Source organism: Pantherophis guttatus, chromosome 1 (genome assembly GCF_059756535.1).
Source record: "Pantherophis guttatus breed Tessera chromosome 1, ASM5975653v1, whole genome shotgun sequence".
NCBI classification, from domain to species: domain Eukaryota; kingdom Metazoa; phylum Chordata; class Lepidosauria; order Squamata; family Colubridae; genus Pantherophis; species Pantherophis guttatus.
Genome location: NC_142063.1, coordinates 12,219,812 through 12,238,179, shown reverse-complemented (window position 1 = coordinate 12,238,179; position 18,368 = coordinate 12,219,812). Strand labels below are relative to the sequence as shown.

At 44.5% G+C, this 18,368-nt stretch overlaps 1 protein-coding gene across 4 annotated transcripts in view; it reads right to left on the bottom strand.

Moving 5' to 3' along the window:
- TLE2 (TLE family member 2, transcriptional corepressor) overlaps positions 1-18,368 on the bottom strand; it is a 60,639-nt gene that overhangs the window by 18,809 nt on the left and 23,462 nt on the right. For all 4 annotated transcript variants that reach the window (XM_087873300.1, XM_087873342.1, XM_060681531.2 and 1 more), the window contains 2 exons: positions 18,321-18,365; positions 2,519-2,659 (listed from right to left, as the gene is read on the bottom strand). In XM_087873300.1, the coding sequence (XP_087729426.1) occupies positions 2,519-2,659; positions 18,321-18,365 (186 nt within the window). The remainder of the gene's footprint in view (positions 1-2,518; positions 2,660-18,320; positions 18,366-18,368) is intronic.

Here is an 18,368-nt window from a genome sequence, read left to right as displayed (position 1 = left end):
TCTGGCCTCCGCCATTGACTTTGCTTGTCGGCAGCCAGCTGGGAAGGTCACAAAGGGTGATGATCACACAACCCAGGAAACAGTGCAACCATCATAAATACATGCCAGTTGTCAAGCAGGGCCAATTTGGATCCTGTGGCCAGAGGGATGCTGCAACTGTCCCGTGAAAATGAGTTATAAGTCACTTTTTTCAGCGCCATTGTTAACTTGGAACAGTCACTAAACGAATAGTTCTGAGCAGTGGTGAAATCCAATTTTTTTTTACTACCGGTTCCGTGGGCGTGGCTTGGTGGGCGTGGCAGGGGAACGATACTGCAAAATCTCCATTCCCACCCCACTCTGGGACCAGCCAGAGGTGGTATTTGCCGGCTCTCCAAACTGCTCAAAATTTCCGCTACCGGTTCTCCAGAACCTGTCAGAACCTGCTGGATTTAGTCAAGGACTAAAAATCTGTAGAGATTCTCAGTCACTCAGGTCCCGGTTGTCCCAAAGGTGCTTTTTCAGGAGGCAACTGGACTTCCCGGTTTTTCTTTGAAGACGTTTCATTGGTAAAATGAGAACCCAGATTGTTGGGGACAATTGCCTGACTCTAAACCGCTTAGAAAAAGCTAAAAAGCACTGTGAAGTGGTATATGTCTAAGTGCTATTTCTATCATCTATCTATCTATCTATCTATCTATCTATCTATCTATCTATCCATCCATCCATCCATCCATCCATCCATCCATCTATCTATCTATCTATGTCAGATATTGCCTGCATATGATGCACCAGAGACTAGAAGGGGTTAAGTCTTTACAGACATCACATGTGACTATATCAGCCAATGAACTCTCTTATTGGACTCTTACCTAGAAACCACTTGGATATCTTCCCCTTTTTTTCTCTCTCTCTCTCTCATCTATCTCTCAGCGAGACAACACATGAACTCCTCTCTCCTCTCAACATCTGAGTCATACAGTTAGGGTAAAAAAATGTAACAGGACACCCTGTTCATTATCATATGCATGTATATATTTGTAAATAATAAAAACAACCTTTTGAACTTGAAGCTGTATTGACCAAATAACTTCCTCATAGAACCAAATGAGCACAACCATCAATATATATCTGATTATCTATCTATCTATCTATCTATCTATCTATCTATCTATCTATCTATCTATCTATCTATCTATCATCTATCTATCTATCTATCTATCTATCTATCTATCTATCATCTATCTATATCTATCTATCTATCTATCTATCTATCATCTATCTATCTATCTATCTATCTATCTATCTATCTATCATCTATCTATATCTATCTATCTATCTATCTATCTATCTATCTATCATCTTTCATTTAATCTGTCTATCTTCTCTCTTCTCTCTCTCCCTCCCTCTCTATCTCTCTCACACACACATACTCTCTCCACAGTGATTAGAATGCAGTGCTACAGGCTATCTCTGCTCACAGCCATCAGTTCAGGGGTGGGTTCTAAATTTTTTTTACTACCGGTTCTGTGGGCGTGGCTTACTTTGTGGGTGTGGCTTTATGGTCATGTGACAATTCTTTAGGATTTAGCAGAGGTACTGATCTACCAGGCTTTTAACTGCTTGCAGAGCTGTACCGGACTACTCATTTATTTTTGCAGGCATCGGTCTACTCATTTGTTTTTGGAGGCACTGGTCTACTCATTTATTTTTGCAGGCATCGGTCTACTCATTTGTTTTTGGAGGCACTGGTCTACTCATTTATTTTTGCAGGCATCGGTCTACTCATTTGTTTTTGGAGGCACTGGTCTACCCATTTATTTTTGCAGGCATCGGTCTACTCATTTGTTTTTGGAGGCACTGGTCTACCCATTTATTTTTGCAGGCACCGGTCTACTCATTTGTTTTTGGAGGCACTGGTCTACCCATTTACTTTTGCAGGCATTGGTCTACTCATTTGTTTTGGGAGGCACTGGTCTACCCATTTATTTTTGGAGGCACCGGTCTACTCATTTGTTTTTTGAGGTATTGGTCTACCACAACACTGCCTCTTAACACTGATCAGCTGTAGGGCGGCCCTTTGAAGCCCCGCAGCAAGAGTTTAAGCAGTTTTTTTCCTTCTAGCTGATCAGCTGGGACTCAGGAAGTAGCAATAGATTGGGGGTGGGGCCAAATAAAAGGTAAGAATAACGGAGGGGAGGCGGGGGGGCAGAACCGGTTCGGTGACGTCATATTGTCACCGCTACGAGCTTGGCGGAACCAGGAGGAACCGGGCGAAACCCACCACTGCATCAGTTCGATCCTAACCGGCTCAAGGTTGACTCAGCCTTCCATCCTTCCGAGGACGGTAAAATGAGGACCCAGATTGTTGGGGACAATAGGCTGACTCTGTAAACCATTTAGAAAGGGCTGTAAAACACCATGGGGGCAGTATATAAATCTAAGTGCTATTGCTAAAAGATAAATCAGCTATCCATTCAAGGAGTGCGGGGAGTCACGTAGAGACTTGTTCATGAGTTATAACCATCCTTCCACTTACCAAATTCAGGTCCTTGCCTTTGAGAGGTGTTGGGCTGCGGCTGGATGCCAGCGAGACTGGACTGTTCGTAAAGCCCCTTTGGCTGGGCAGGAGCTGGGCAGCAGAGGTGCACAGTGGGCTCCCGTGCTCAGAAGGAAGGTCCTGGAAGGGAGGGGAAAAAAATAGTTTCATGCCTTCAGTTTTGCCGAGATATTCGGCACAATAGGGAACCGCTGCAAAAATTAGAGGTAGAGCTTTAAAAATAGAAAAGATTGGATTGAGCCATTGCAGAATGAAAAGCTGACAAAGAGTCTTTAGAGCAGGGGTCTCCAACCTTGGCAACTTTAAGCCTGGCGGACTTCAACTCCCAGAATTCCCCAGCCAGCTTAGTTTAGCTGGCTGGGGAATTCTGGGAGTTGAAGTCCGCCAGGCTTAAAATTGCCACGGTTGCAAACCCCTGCTTTGGAGAACAAGTAATCTCATACAGGTAGTCCCTGACTTACAACCATTTGTTTAGTGACCGTTCCAAGTGACAACGGCATTGAAAAAAGTGGCCGAGGACCGTTTTTCACACTTAACAACCATTACAGCGGCATCCCCGGGGTCACGTGATCAAAACCCCTCCACTTCTTAGCAACGGATTCATCTTTATGACCGTTGCAGTGTCCCAGGGGTTATGTGATCCCCTTTTGAGACCTTTTGACCAGTAGGGAAGCCAGATTCACTTAACGACCGTTACTAACTTAACAACGGCAGTGATTCACTTAACACCTGTGGCAAGGAAGACCGTAAAATGGAGCAATACTCACTTAGCAATGGGGGGAAACTAATCGAGGAGAGAAGCAACCTAGAAATAAGGAGAAATTTCCTAACAGTAAGAACTTGCCTCCAGAAATTGTGGATGCTCCAACACTGGAGGCTTCTAAGAAGAGATAGGACAACCCTTTGTCTGAAATGGTGTAGGGTCTCCTGCCTGAGCAGGGGGTTGGACTAGAAGACCTCTAAGGCCCCTTCCAACTCTTGTTAGTTTGCTATCTGGGACTAAGAGAGGCAGAAGAACACATCTCATAATCAAATTCAGCCTCTTCCCAAGTGGTACCCTCCCTAGATGTTGGATCTTAAATCTCTAGAATTCTTTGGGCTCTTCTGGAAGTTGAATTCGAACATCTGGAGATCTACCAAACAATGGATGGCTGATTTCATTTCTGGGGAATGTGTGAAAGGCCTGAGCAGGTTTTCTGCTTTGTCTTTCTTGCTTTCCCTCAGTGTCAACAGAGAAAAGGGAACTCAACCATGTGCAGCCTCCTTTGGTGCCAAGGAAAATAAAAGCCAAGAATGCTTTGAACTGGTGGGAGGGGAAAAAAAAAACACCACATGAAGCAGAACAATTTTATAAAACAGGCGGGGCAAAAGAAGCCTCTTAGCTGGGCCCAAACAAGAGTAGCCTGAGAGATGGTGAAATGATGATGATTATTTTTTTGAAGGTGCCCTGCAGGAAGATTGATTTGTATTTTCTCCCTGTTGTTTCTCATTCAATTTGATGGGGAGGGAGGGACGGAGGGAGGGAGGGAGGGAGGGAAGGAAGGAAGGAAGGAAGGAAGGAAGGAAGGAAGGAAGGAAGATGGGAGTGAGGAAACAGGAAAATAGGAGGTGGAGGAAGGAAGGAAGAAAGTGAGGGAGAGAAGAAAGCGAGAGAGAGAGAAAGAGACAGAAAGGGAGGGAGGGAGGGAGGGAAGGAAGGAAGGAAGATGGGAGGAAGGGTGTGAGGAAACAGGAAAGTAGGAGGTGGAGGAAGGAAGGAAGGAAGCGAGGGAGAGAGAAAGAGACAGAAAGAGAAGGAGGGAGGGAGGGAGGAAGGAAGGGGAAAAGGGAAGGGAAAGGGAAGGGAAAGGGTGGGAGGGAGGAAGGAAGGAAGATGGGAGGAAAGGAGGAAACAGGAAAGTAGGAGGTGGAGGAAGGAAGGAAGAAAATGAGGGAGAGAAGAAAGCAAGGGAGAGAAAGAGACAGAGAGGGAGGGAGGGAGGGAGGGAGGGAAGGAAGGAAGGAAGGAAGGAAGGAAGATGGGAGGAAGGGAGTGAGGAAACAGGAAAGTAGGAGGTGGAGAAGGAAGGAAGGAAGTGAGGGAGAGAAGAAAGCGAGAGAGAGAGAAAGAGACAGAAAGGGAGGGAGGGAGGGAGGAAGGAAGGAAGGGGAAAAGGAAAAGGAAAGGGTGGGAGGGAGGGAGGAAGGAAGATGGGAGGAAAGGAGGAAACAGGAAAGTAGGAGGCGGAGGAAGGAAGGAAGAAAGTGAGGGAGAGAAGAAAGCAAGAGAGAGAAAGAGACAGAAAGAGAGGGAGGGAGGGAGAGAGGAAGGGGAAAGGGAAAGGGAAGGGAAAGGGAGGGAGGGAGGAAGGAAGATGGGAGGAAAGGAGGAAACAGGAAAAGTAGGAGGTGGAGGAAGGAAGGAAGAAAATGAGGGAGAGAAGAAAGCAAGAGAGAGAAAGAGACAGAGAGGGAGGTAGGGAGGGAGGAAAGAAGGAAGGAAGGGAAGAAAAGAAGGGGAAGGGAGGCAGGGAGGAAGGAAGGAAAGAAAGAAGAAGGAAAGAAGGAACGGGAAAGGGAGGAAGGAAGGAAAGAAAGAAAGAAAGAAAGAAGGGGAAAGGAAAAGGGGAAAGAAGAAGGGGAAAGTGGAAGAAAGAAAGGAAAGAAAAGCAAAAAGGAGGGGGAGGGGGAGGAAGAGAGGGGGGAAGTGGTGCTTATACCTATTTGGCAGAGAGCTGGGCAAGGGGTGGGGTGTGAAGACTCCCCCTCCTTTCCCGCCACATTCATTTCTCCCGCTCTCGGCAGCCTCCCACGCTTCCACGCAGCCCGAAGGAAAGGACCTGCGGAGGGAATCTCTTGGGAAACGAGAACAGCTGCCAGGTGCGGCTGGGCTGTCAGAGCGATAGAAATATCTCTGAGCAGCCATAACTGCCCCATCCACCACCTCCCGCCACAACCTGAACTCAAGGAATTTGAGGAATTTGAAAGGAATTCACAAGCTCCTCCAAAATGAGGTGGAAAATGAGAGGGGGGGAGGGAGGGAGGGGGGAAGAGAGAGAGAGGGAGGGAGAGAGAGAGAGAAAGAAAGAGGGGGGGAGGGAGAGGGAGGGAGAGAGAGAGAAAGAGAGAGGGGGAGGGAGGGAGAGAGAAAGAGAGGGAGAGAGGGAGAGAGGGAGGGAGGGAGAGAGAAAGAGTGGGGAGGGAGAGGGAGGGAGAGAGAGAAAGAGAGAGGGGGAGGGAGGGAGGGAGAGAGAGAGAGAGAGGGAGGGAGAGGGAGAGGGAGGGAGGGAGAGGGGGAGGGAGAGAAAGAGGGAGAGGGAGGGAGGGAGGGAGAGAGAGAGAAAGAGAGAGGGGGAGGGGGAGGGAGAGAGAAAGAGAGGGGGAGGGAGGGAGAGAGAAAGAGAGAGAGGGAGGGAGAGGGAGGGAGAGAGAGAGAGAGAAAGAGAGAGGGCGGAGGGAGAGAAAGAGAGAGGGCGAAGGGAGAGAAAGAGAGAGAGAGAAAGAGAGAGGTGGAGGGGGGAGGGAGAAAGACAGAGAGGGAGGGAGGGAGGGGGAGAGAGAGAAAGAGAGAGGTGGAGGGGGGAGGGAGAAAGACAGAGAGGGAGGGAGGGAGGGGGAGAGAGAGAAAGAGAGAGAAAGGGGGAGAGAGGGAGGGAGACAATTTAGGCATCTAGGTAAAGGGAATCCTCAACTTACGAGCACAACTGAGCCCAAAATGTATGTTTGCTAAGCAAGACATTCATTTAGTGAGTTTTGCCGCACGTTATGACTTTTCCCGCCACATTTGCTAAGTGCTATCCCTGCAGTTCTTCAATTACTAACACCGTTGTTAAGCGAATCTGGCTCCCTCTTTGTCTTTGCTTGGCCACAAAAAGGGGCTCGCACAACCCCCGGGACACTCTGCAACCGTCATAAATACGAGTCAGTTGTCAGGCGGCCGAATGAAAATCACGTGACACCCCCCACCCCCAGGGGATGCTGCCACGGTCCTAAAAATGGAGATAAGTCACTTTTCTGCCCTTGAAAATTCCCAACGGTCACTAAACGAACTGTTGTAAGTCGAGGGCAAGCTACACTTTATACGCCCCTCCTTAATTCCGACGGAGAGTCCTTAATTCCCATTTCTGAAAAATGTGCATTTGTTCCAGCCTGGTTTCCCCCCCCCCCACTCATTTTTCAGGGGATTAAACCCATCCTGGGATTCCACAGGCATCCATCCGCAAGGAACACATTTTATTTTTCCAACCCGGCACTTAAGAAAACCTCCAACAACACATTTCTGGTGTCAGGTGACTCGCACGCCTCGCCTCGCTCTTCCCAGCCAACCCCAGATTGCTGCTTGAATGCCTTATATTACGGTTTTCCTTTCTTGGTTTTAATCGTTCCGGATTCTCTCGGGAGCAAACGGAGGAAACGGTTTTCGACACACTTCTGCGGAATGCAAAACCAACGTTCCTTTCCTATCCTTGGATTTTTTATTTTTAATTTTTTTTTTGCAGAAATTCCAAAGACGTCTAACGTACGGCTGCTGGTTTTCTCACCTTTTCGGAAGGAAAAAAGGTTGTGGTGGTGGCCAGTGGTTATCCACTAGCTATGTTCCCACAGGTTGCATTTAACCGGGTTAGATTAAAGAGCTGGTAGCTGCACTATATCCATTAGTTTGGTTTTAACGCCGATTTAATCCTGGCTTTTCGGTGGCTTGGCTGGATCTGTTAAATCCGGGGTTTTTTTGGGGCTGGTTCGTGAATTGTGCATAACCAGAAAAGAGGTTAACCCCGATGCCAACCGAATCATGGATAGGGAAGGTGCCTCAAAGGACATCTAGTGCAATATTGCTTGCTTGCTGAGTGTAATATTCAATCAATCAATCAATCAGAATAGAGCTTGAAGGGACCTTGGAGGTCTTCTAGTCCAACCCCTTGCTCAAGCAGGAAACCCTACACAATTTGAGACAAATGGCTGTCCAGTCTCTTCTTAAAAACCTCCAGTCATGAAGCATCTACAACTTCTGGAGACAAGTCCTTCCTCTGGTTAATTGTCCTCACGGTTAGGAAGTTTCTCCTTAATTCCAGGTTGTTTCTCTCCTTGACAGAATAGAATAGAATAGAATAGAATAGAATAGAATAGAATAGAATAGAATAGAATAGAAAATGGAATGGAATAGAATAGAATAGAATAGAATAGAATAGAATAGAATAGAATAGAATAGAAAATGGAATAGAATAGAGTAGTGTAGAGTAGAATAGAATAGAGTAGAGTAGAGTAGAGTAGAGTAGAAAATAGAATAGAGTATAGAGTAGAATAGAATAGAATAGAAAATGGAATAGAATAGAGTAGAGTAGTGTAGAGTAGAATAGAGTAGAGTAGAGTAGAGTAGAGTAGAGTAGAAAATAGAATAGAGTATAGAGTAGAATAGAATAGAATAGAATAGAATAGAATTGAATAGAATAGAATAAATATATGGAATGGAATGGAATGGAATGGAATAGAATAGAGTAGAATAGAATAGAATAGAATAGAATAGAATAGAATAGAAAATAGAATAGAATAGAGTAGTGTAGAGTAGAATAGAATAGAATAGAGTAGAGTAGAGTAGAGCAGAAAATAGAATAGAGTAGTGTAGAGTAGAATAGAGTAGAGTAGAGTAGAGTAGAGTAGAGTAGAGTAGAGTAGAATAAAATAAAATACAATAGAATAGAGTAGAGTAGAGTAGAATAGAATAGAATAGAATAGAATAGAATAGAAAATAGAATAGAATAGAGTAGTGTAGAGTAGAATAGAATAGAGTAGAGTAGAATAAAATAAAATAGAATAGAATAGAATAGAGTAGAGTAGAGTAGAGTAGAGTAGAACAGAATAGAAAATAGAATAGAATAGAATAGAGTAGAGTAGTGTAGAGCAGAATAGAATAGAGTAGAGTAGAGTAGAAAATAGAATAGAATAGTGTAGTGTAGAATAGAATAGAATAGAATAGAATAGAATAGAAAATGGAATAGAATAGAGTAGTGTAGAGTAGAATAGAATAGAGTAGAGTAGAGTAGAGTAGAGTAGAGTAGAAAATAGAATAGAGTATAGAGTAGAATAGAATAGAATAGAATAGAAAATGGAATAGAATAGAGTAGAGTAGTGTAGAGTAGAGTAGAGTAGAGTAGAGTAGAGTAGAGTAGAGTAGAAAATAGAATAGAGTATAGAGTAGAATAGAATAGAATAGAATAGAATTGAATAGAATAGAATAAATATATGGAATGGAATGGAATGGAATGGAATAGAATAGAGTAGAATAGAATAGAATAGAATAGAAAATAGAATAGAATAGAGTAGTGTAGAGTAGAATAGAATAGAATAGAGTAGAGTAGAGTAGAGCAGAAAATAGAATAGAATAGAGTAGTGTAGAGTAGAATAGAGTAGAGTAGAGTAGAGTAGAATAAAATAAAATACAATAGAATAGAGTAGAGTAGAATAGAATAGAATAGAAAATAGAATAGAATAGAGTAGTGTAGAGTAGAATAGAATAGAATAGAGTAGAGTAGAGTAGAATAAAATAAAATAGAATAGAATAGAATAGAGTAGAGTAGAGTAGAGTAGAGTAGAACAGAATAGAAAATAGAATAGAATAGAATAGAGTAGAGTAGTGTAGAGCAGAATAGAATAGAGTAGAGTAGAGTAGAAAATAGAATAGAATAGTGTAGTGTAGAATAGAATAGAATAGAATAGAAAATAGAATAGAGTAGAGTAGAATAGAATAGGATAGAATAGAATAGAATAGAATAGAATAGAATAGAAAATAGAATAGAATAGAATAGAATAGAGTAGAGTAGAGTAGAATAGAATAGAATAGAACAGAGCTTGAAGGGATCTTGGAGGTCTTCTAGTCCAACCCCCCGCCCAAGCAGGAGACCCTATTGCCCTACCCCTAACCCCAATGCCAACCTAATCATGGATAGGAAGGAGCCTCAGAGGACATCTAGTGTAATATTCAATCAAACAATCAATCAATCAGAATAGAGCTTGAAGGGACCTTGGAGGTCTTCTAGTCCAACCCCTTGCCCAGGCAGGAAACCCTATACCTGTGATGGCGAACCTATGGCACGGGTGCCACAGGTGGCACGCGGAGCCATATCTGAGGGCACATGAGCGTTGCCCTAGCTCAGCTCCAGCACACATGTGCCCGCTGGCCAGCTGATTTTCGGGCCTTCCTGGGCCCACCGGAAGTTGGGAAATAGGCTGCTTCCGGCCTCCGGAAGGCCTCCCGGGGGGGGGGGGGTTGAGGAAGGCCGTTTTTGCCCTCCCCAGGCTCCTAGAAAGCCTCTTAAGCCTGGGGAGAGTGAAAAATGGGCCCGCTGTGCCATCGCATGCCAAAAGCGGGGGGAGTGCGGAGGGGGTACGCGCACGTGCGTGGGAGGGCGGGGCACAGGTGGGCATTGAATTATGGGTGTGGGCACGCATGCGCACGATTCCCCCGCTCTCCCTCCGCTTTTGGCACGCGACAGCAAAAAGATTAGCCATCGCTGCCCTATACAATGTGAGACAAATGGCTGTCCAGTCTCTTCTTGAAAACCTCCAGTGATGAAGCACCCACGGCTTCTGAAAGGCAAGCTGTTCCACTGGTTAATTGTTCTCAATTAACCAGTGGAATTAATGCCTTAATTAATTAAGATAATTAATTAGTTAACAATCAACAATTGCTCATTGTAGATTCCACTACCGTTAGTCCTCAACTCAAGACAACTGGGACCGGAATTCGCCTTGCTACGTAAGGCCTTTGTTAAGGGAGTCACGCCCGATTTTTTATCATCTTTTTGCCAGGGTTGTTAAGCGAACCGCTGCAGTGGGTAAATGAATCATGCGGTTGTAAAGCGAATCCGGCTTCCCTTCCCCCCCCCTCGACTTTGCTTGTCGGAAGCTGGCTGGGAAGGTTGCAAACTGTGATCACGTAACTCTGGGATGCTGTCACTAGTGCAACCGTCATGCCGGTTACTAAGCACCCAATTTTTGATCCTGTGACCCTTGGGGAATGCTACAACCGTTGTAAGTGTGAGGACTGATGCTAAGTCACTTTATCCAGTGCTGTTGCAACTTCAAATGGTCACTAAAGGAATCTCTGGCAGACTTTTAGCTAAACAATTTGGGATGGAGACCCTTGGAAAGGTGTGGGAGTTAGGAATGGATTTCCAGAGGAAAAATTGCAGATTACAGGAACCAATAGCACTAACTCAGTGACCCTGAGGACACAGAGAAACCTCCAAGTGCTTCAAGGACCCTCTAAAAGGATGCAAATGACCAGCTGTCTGCAAGGAATATACCGTACTTTTCGGAGTCTAAGACGCACTCCCCCCCCCTTAAAAGTGGGTGAAAATTGCAGTGTGTTTTATACACTAAATGTTGCCGAAACCATGCCCACACGCCGCCCCCACCCTTCGGCCATTTTCGGCCTCCGCGCATTGCTTTTTCGGCCTCCGTACGTCCCATTCTAGACCCATTCCAGGCTGCGAGGATCACCACAGCACATCGCCACCGATCGCCACCTCCGTGCATCGCGTTTTCGACTCCGTATGTTGCATTTTCGACCTCCGTGTGTTGCATTTTTGGCCTCTATGCATCGCATTTTCAGCTGGTTCTTGTTGTGGCTCCGTTGCCTGAGCCTGGGCTATCAACAGATGCAGACTTTGAGAGTGAGGGAGAGGAGTTGGCAAGGCCTCCCTCTCCAGGATCCTCCTCTCTGGCAATGCCTCCGGAGGACACCGAAGGCCAAGAGATAGGCCCAGAGCCAAGCACGTCCCCGCAGCCACAGGTGGACAGCGACGAAGGAGATAAGTGCTGGCTGGATCCTCGACAGTAGCGCAGGGAGAAGCGTGCGCAGCAGAGGGGAAGGCGTGCCAGAGATTAGCTGAGTCACTGGACCACACCCCACAGGGTATAAATGTGGGTGTGGTGGCTGGTTCAGTTTGTGATGAGCAAAAACTAGAAATAATCCATGATCTCTGTGTTACTGGACTTCTGCCTGCCTTGTCGGACTGTATTTGGACTAATCCTTGTATTGCTGAAACTTTGCCTGCTTTATCGGAATGCTTGCAGTCTAATCTTTATTTTGTGTGAGTAAAGTCTGAATTGGCAGGTAGCCACTGGGTTGCTGCCAGCTTTATCTTCAAAGACTTTGTCATGTGGCTTATTAACTCCGGGCCGTCTGTGTGGGGCGGGGACAGAACAGTTCTAGGTGGTGGGGATTGGCAGCGGGGGGCATCCCCGCCGCTTGGAACCAGCCAAAAATGCGATGCGCAGAGGCTGTGTGGAGGCCGAAAAAGTGACGCGGGGAGGCTGGAAATGCAATACATGGAGGCGGCGATCGGCGGCGATGTCCTATGGCGATCTGGCAGCCTGGAACGGGTCTAAACAGAGGGTGCGAAGGCCAAAAACACGATGTGCGGAGGCTAAAAAGGCGACGTGTGGAGGCGACAATGGGCTGTGGCGATCCCTGCAGCCTGGAACAGCTGGTTGGCAGTATTCCGTGAGGCTGATCCAACCGCCAATCAGCTGCTCATCCGAATCAGGCTGCGATAACATGCTGAAGCTGAGCAGGCTGTTTGCTGTTTGCTGCAAGGACGCTAGCCAGATGAATACCGATGGATGCTGATAGGCAGAGGCAGATTTTTTTTTTCTTGTTTTCCTCCCCAAAAACTAATGTGCATCTTATACTCCGGAGCGTCTTATACTTCAAAAAATACGGTAAATCTTTCCATTCTCCACTATCCTGTCAGAGCTGAAGAAGCTTCTTGTATGAGAAGCGAAACCTCTTCAAAGAAAAACAAGAAAGTCCAGTTGTCTCCTGGAAAAGCACCTTTGGGACAACTATGATGACTGAGAATCTCTACAGACTGTCACTAGAGGAATGTTTGTAAGTCCAGGACTATCTATACTGCTTATCAGTCCTGACAGCCTGCCATCCAACCCCTATATCCAGTGAAGAGAAGTCTACATGTCAAGGTTGAACCACTTTTGAATCTTATCGCTATTCCGCTTGCTAAAAAAACTGGGGGGAGGGAAGGGGAGAAAGAAGGCAGACGCTTCAGAGACGGACCGCGAGAGCCAAGGTCCCACCATGGCCACCGATCCAGGTGTCTGACTGTAAGACGGACGGTTCTCAAAACAAAAGGACGATTCATAATTGGACAATGTGACCAACCGAGAGTGGGGAGAAAGGGAAGCTCTTTGTTGAACTATACAAGCATTGCGCGGGGAAAAACCAGAGTTGGTTTTGATTCTTCAGTACCGAAAGGCTGTCTCTAATAAAGTTTTGCTTTTGAGATTTCAAAGTTCCTGAGAATGTCTACTTTTGGGGGGGGGATTGCTAGTCGGACCGCTGACAATACACCTGCCCTGCATTTACATCATTATACCTATATTTATTTTCTTTAAATTTCAACTTGGTCGCTTTTCTCCTGTTGGCAGTTTCAATAATAAGTCAACTTTTCTCAAATCGTGCACACTTAGATAGATGTACACTCATATTATTTCCAACAGACTCCATACTGCTTTGATGACACATATAATCTGTCCATTCATCCATCTCCCCCCCCCCCTCTCTCTCTCTCTCTCTCTCTCTCTCTCTCTCTCTCTCTCTCTCTCTCTCTCTCTCTATATATATATATATATATATATATATATATATATATATATATATATATATATATATATGTTTATGTAAGTTTTCACGGGTATGTATGTGTGTATAGTTAATATTTCGGGTTTCTTCCCGTGTAATTGTGGATATATCCTTTTAGGGATATATCCACAATTACACGGGAAGAAACCCGAAATATTAACTATACACACACACACACACACACACACACACACACACACACACACACATATATATGCATATATATATATATGCATATTCTTTCTAGCCAGGTTTTACCTACGTAAACTAAGTTGTTTTTCAGCTCTGGTTGTGTGAAATCTCATTCACAAACTTCAGGGCTTTTTTTCTCTGTTGACAAACTGCAACTCTGTGTTGCTCTCTGGGAGACTCAGATAGCTATTTCTGCCTTATAAGGCTTCGTCAGTGAGCCACACCTACTTCTCAGATATTCCCCCTGTAAAGGTATAATATCCATCCATCTCTCTCATCTATTTATACATCATCTCTGTTTCTCTATCTATCCATCCATCCATCTATTTCTATCTATCTATCTATCTATCTATCTATCTATCTATCTATCTATCTATATCTATCTATCTATCTATCTATCTATCTATCTATCATCTATCTATCTATCTATCTATCTATCTCTATCTATCTATCCATCCATCCATCCATCCATCCAAATATTTATCTAATATTTTACTTCTACTCTAATTAGAAGGCACCACAATATGTCTCTGTGCCAGAGATGAAAATTCAACTTAAAACGAGAATGAAAACTGAATCTAAACCAAACTAAAACTGGCAGGTTAAATGTAGGACAGTTTGACACACACCCCCTCCCAAAACTGAGTCTGAGTATTTTTCCTAAAAATACCAAGTAGGGCAGTGTTTCCCAAACTTAGCCACTTTAAGATGCGTGGCTGGGGAATTCTGAGAGTTGAAGTCCACGCATCTTAAAGTGGTTAAGGTTGAGAAACCTTGGAGCAGGGTAAAACCTCAAAAGGGCTCTATATCTCCATTCAATTTTCCTTATTTTTTTTTTTGCAAGCAAAACACGCCGATTCCCAAATTATCCCAGTTTTGCAAAATCCAATCGGAGTCAGAACAGAAAAAGAATAACAGCATTGGAAGGGACCTTGTAGGACATCTAGTCCAACCCCCTGCCCAAGCAGGAGACCCTACACCATTTCTGACTGATGGCAGTCCACTCCCTTCTTAAAAACCTCCAGTGATGAAGCTCCCACAACTTCTGAAGGCAATTTCTGTTCCATGGGTCGATTTTTCTGTCAGAAAAATTCTCCTTATAATCTTGGTTGAATCACTCCTTGATCAGTTTCCATCCATTATTCCTTATCTGGCCTTCAGGTGCTTTGGAAAATAGGTTGACCCCCCTTCCTCTCTGTGGCAGCCCCTCAAATATTGGAAGGCTGCTATCCTGTCTCCCCTGGTCCTTCTCTTCACTAGACTAGCCATGCTCAGTTCCTGCAACTGTTCTTCATATATTTTAGTCTCCAGTCCCCTCATCATCCTGGTTGCTTTTCTCTGCACTCTTTCTAGAGCCTCAACATCATTTTTATAGTGTGGTGACCAAAACTGGATGCAGTATTCTAGGTGTGGTCTTACTAAGGCTTTATAGAGTGGTATTAGTACCTTCGTTGATCTTGATTGAATCCCTCTGTTAATGCAATTTAGGATTGCATTGGCTTTTTTGGCTGCCACTGCACACTGTTGGCTCATATTTACAGTAGCGGCCAAAATTGTGGAAACCATTTGGGAAAAGTGTATTTTCTAAAACTAGCTAATAACACCACTTTTTTTTTTTTATTGGAGTAGTACCATAAAATGATTGATCAATGGAAATATAATTTAATCAAGACTGTAATGCAATCACTTTTATGAAGGATTTGCTATTAGAATAGCAGTTACAGTATAAAGAAGAACAGTGAAACACATAGAAAAAACGAGATATACAAAAATTATCATCATGTCAGTTAATACTTAGTTGGGTAACCTTTAGCATGAATGACGGCCTTACAATGTCTTCCCATGGAGTGAACCAAGTCTTTGAGTTCTGCAGCTGTTAGAATGTGAAACCAAGATTGAATGATTGCTTCTTTTAACTGGGGTTTATTGCTGGGTCGCTTCTGACTAACACGTTTCTTTAGTCGGCTCCATAGTCTTGAAACCAGGAGTGGGTTCTAAAATTTTTTACTACCGGTTCTGTGGGCGTGGATTATTTTGTGGGCATGGCTTGGTGGGGGTAATGTGACTGGGTGGGCGTGGCCAACTTTTTTTTTTTTTTTTTTTACTTTTAAAAGTATTTTTTTCTACAACCTTAAGAGGTTGCAGAAAAAAATGCTTTTAAAAGCCTCTGACGATCAGGCAACTTAGCTGGGATCTTCAGAGGCTTTTAAAGGCATTTTTTTCCCCCTACAACCTCTTCGGCCGAAGAGGTTGTAGAAAAAATGCTTTTAAAAGCCTCTGACAATCCCAGCTGAGCCGCGCGATCATCAGAGGCTTTTTTTGTTTTACTTTTAAAAGCATTTTTTTGGTTGAAGAGATTATAGAAAAAAATGCTTTTAAAAGTAAAAAAAAAAAAAGCCTCTGATGAGGTGGGCGGGGTAAGCGAGCGGCGACTGGGCCGGGGACCGTTTCGGGGGCGTGGCCAGCCAATGTTATTACCAGTTCTCCGAACTACTACAAATTTTTACTACCGATTCTTGCGAACCAGTGCGAACTTGGAGCAACCCACCACTGCTTGAAACTCCAAAAAACGTGGTGTTATTAGCCATCAAACCTCAAAAATACACTTTTCCCAAAAGGCTTCCACAATTTTGGACACTACTGTAATTGGTTGTCCACTAAGCCTCCAAGATCCCTCTTGGAGTCAGTCACCCGGACCAGAGAGAATAGAATAGAATAGAATAGAATAGAATAGAATAGAATAGAATAGAATAGAATAGAATAGAATAGAATAGAATAGAATAGAATAGAATAACAGAGTCGGAAGGGACCTTGGAGGTCTTCTAGTCCAACCCCCTGCTTAGGTAGGAAACCCTCCACCACTTCAGACACTTGGTTATCCAGCATCTTCTTAAAAGCTTCCAGTGTTGGAGCATTCACAACTTCTGGAGGCAAGTTGTTCCACTGATTAATTGTTCTCACTGTCAGGAAATTTCTCCTTAGTTCTGGGGTGCGTCTCTCCTTGATTAGTTTCCATCCATTGCTTCTTCTCCTACCCTTAGGTGCTTTGGAGAATAGTTTGACTTCCTCTTCTTTGTGGCAGCCCCTGAGATATTGGAAGACTGCTATCCTGTCTCCCCTAGTCCTTCTTTTCATTAAACTAGACATACCCAGTTCCTGCAACCGTTCTTTATATGTTTTAGCCTCCGGTCCCCTAATCATCTTTGTTGCTCTTCTCTGCACTCTTTCTAGAGTCTCAACATCTTTTTTACACCGTGGCGACCAAAACCGGATGCCGAATTCCAAGTGTGGCCTTACCAAGGCCTTATAAAGTGGTATTAACACTTCGCGTGATCTTGATTCTATCCCTCTGCTGATGCATCCTAGAACTGTGTTGGCTTTTTTGGCAGCTGCTGCACACGGCTGGCTCATATTTAAATGGTTGTCCACTAGGACTCCAAGATCCCCCTCACAGTTACTACTATTGAGCGAGGTACCACATATACTGTACCTGTGCATTTTGTTTTCCTTGCCTAAATGTAGAACCTTCCTTTTTTTACCATTGAATTTTATTTTGTTAGATAGGGCCCAATGTTCAAGTCTGTCAAGAATGTCCTTCTGTATCTTAAGTCTATCTTCTGGAGTGTTGGCTATTCCTGCCAGCTTGGTGTCATCTGCAAATTTGATGAGTTCCCCATCTATCCGCTCAGAAGATTTGGTCTTCCGAGCCTGTGGGCTCGTGCTGGAGCCTGTATAGGACACTGTATATTTGTCTTCATTCGTAATCCCAGTTTTCCTGACCTGCCATCATTCTGATATTCTCCTTCAACTTGAGACATACCTTTCCGTGAACCTTTTAAATTACAGCTGCCCGAACTGCATACAATCCTCCCAATTTGCACAACATGTATAAAACATGTTGTGCAAATCCAGCAAAATCTGTCTCTCTCTTTCTCTGTCTCTCTGTCTCTCTCTGTGTCTCTCTCTCTCTCTCTGTCTCTCTCTCTTTTTGTCTCTCTGTCTTTCTCTCTTTGCCTGTGTCTCTGTCTCTTTATCTCTCTGTGTATCTCTGTGTGTGTGTTTCTCTCTCTCTGTCTCTCTGTCTGTCTGTCTCTCTCTCTGTCTGTCTCTCTCTGTCTGTCTCTCTCTGTGTTTCTGTCTCTCTCTGTGTCTCTCTCTCTCTGTGTCTCTGTCTCTGTCTCTGTGTCTCTCTGTTTCTGTCTCTCTGTCTCTCTGTTTCTGTCTCTCTGTCTCTCTCTGTGTCTCTGTCTGTGTCTCTGTCTCTCTCTCTCTCTCTCTGACTCTCTTTCTCAAAGGAAGAGAGAGAGTGTGGAGGGGGGGAAGGATAAGAAAACAAAGCAGAATGTGAAGATTGAGGGGCTGTTTTTGTCTTTTTTTTTTTTCTTTTCCTATTTGCAGGGAGAGTTTTCAAGCCAAACTTTTAACGTTTATTTTGCAATGTGTTTCAGTCCGTCTTTGGGTTTAGGTGAGATGTGTGCGGCTTTGATCCCAGGCTGGGCAGATTCCAGGCGCTGCACAAAGTGGGTATTTGTGGGGCACCGATTGGCACAAAGGAAGGAAAATCCAGATGCAAATACTCAATGGCGTTTTCTACGGAGGTGGGGAGAATGCAAATGCTTCCACGTTCCTGCAGGGATAAAAATGCACCGAGGGAGCAATAGGCCACCCAGGTCAAAGAGCCACAGCTTTCATCTTGCCAGAAGTCAGAAGGAAGCGGCTGGCCTGACCCCCGCAATGAGCCCGGAGTGTAATTAAGACTTTAAAAAAAGGGGAAAGTGCAAAGCTGCATGGAGAAATAAAGCGATGGATGGTGAAACCGCCCGGAATCCAAACGCTTTGAAGCCCCTGCATAATTTAGCACGGAAACCTCCTGAGAGCTGCTCGTGCCTACAGCAGCCGCCAAAGCTTCCCATGGAATGGAGTCGTTACCACCACCAGCACCCCACGTACCTCATCCACAATCAGGTTGCAATCGCTCTTCTCCCCATCGCTTTCCTG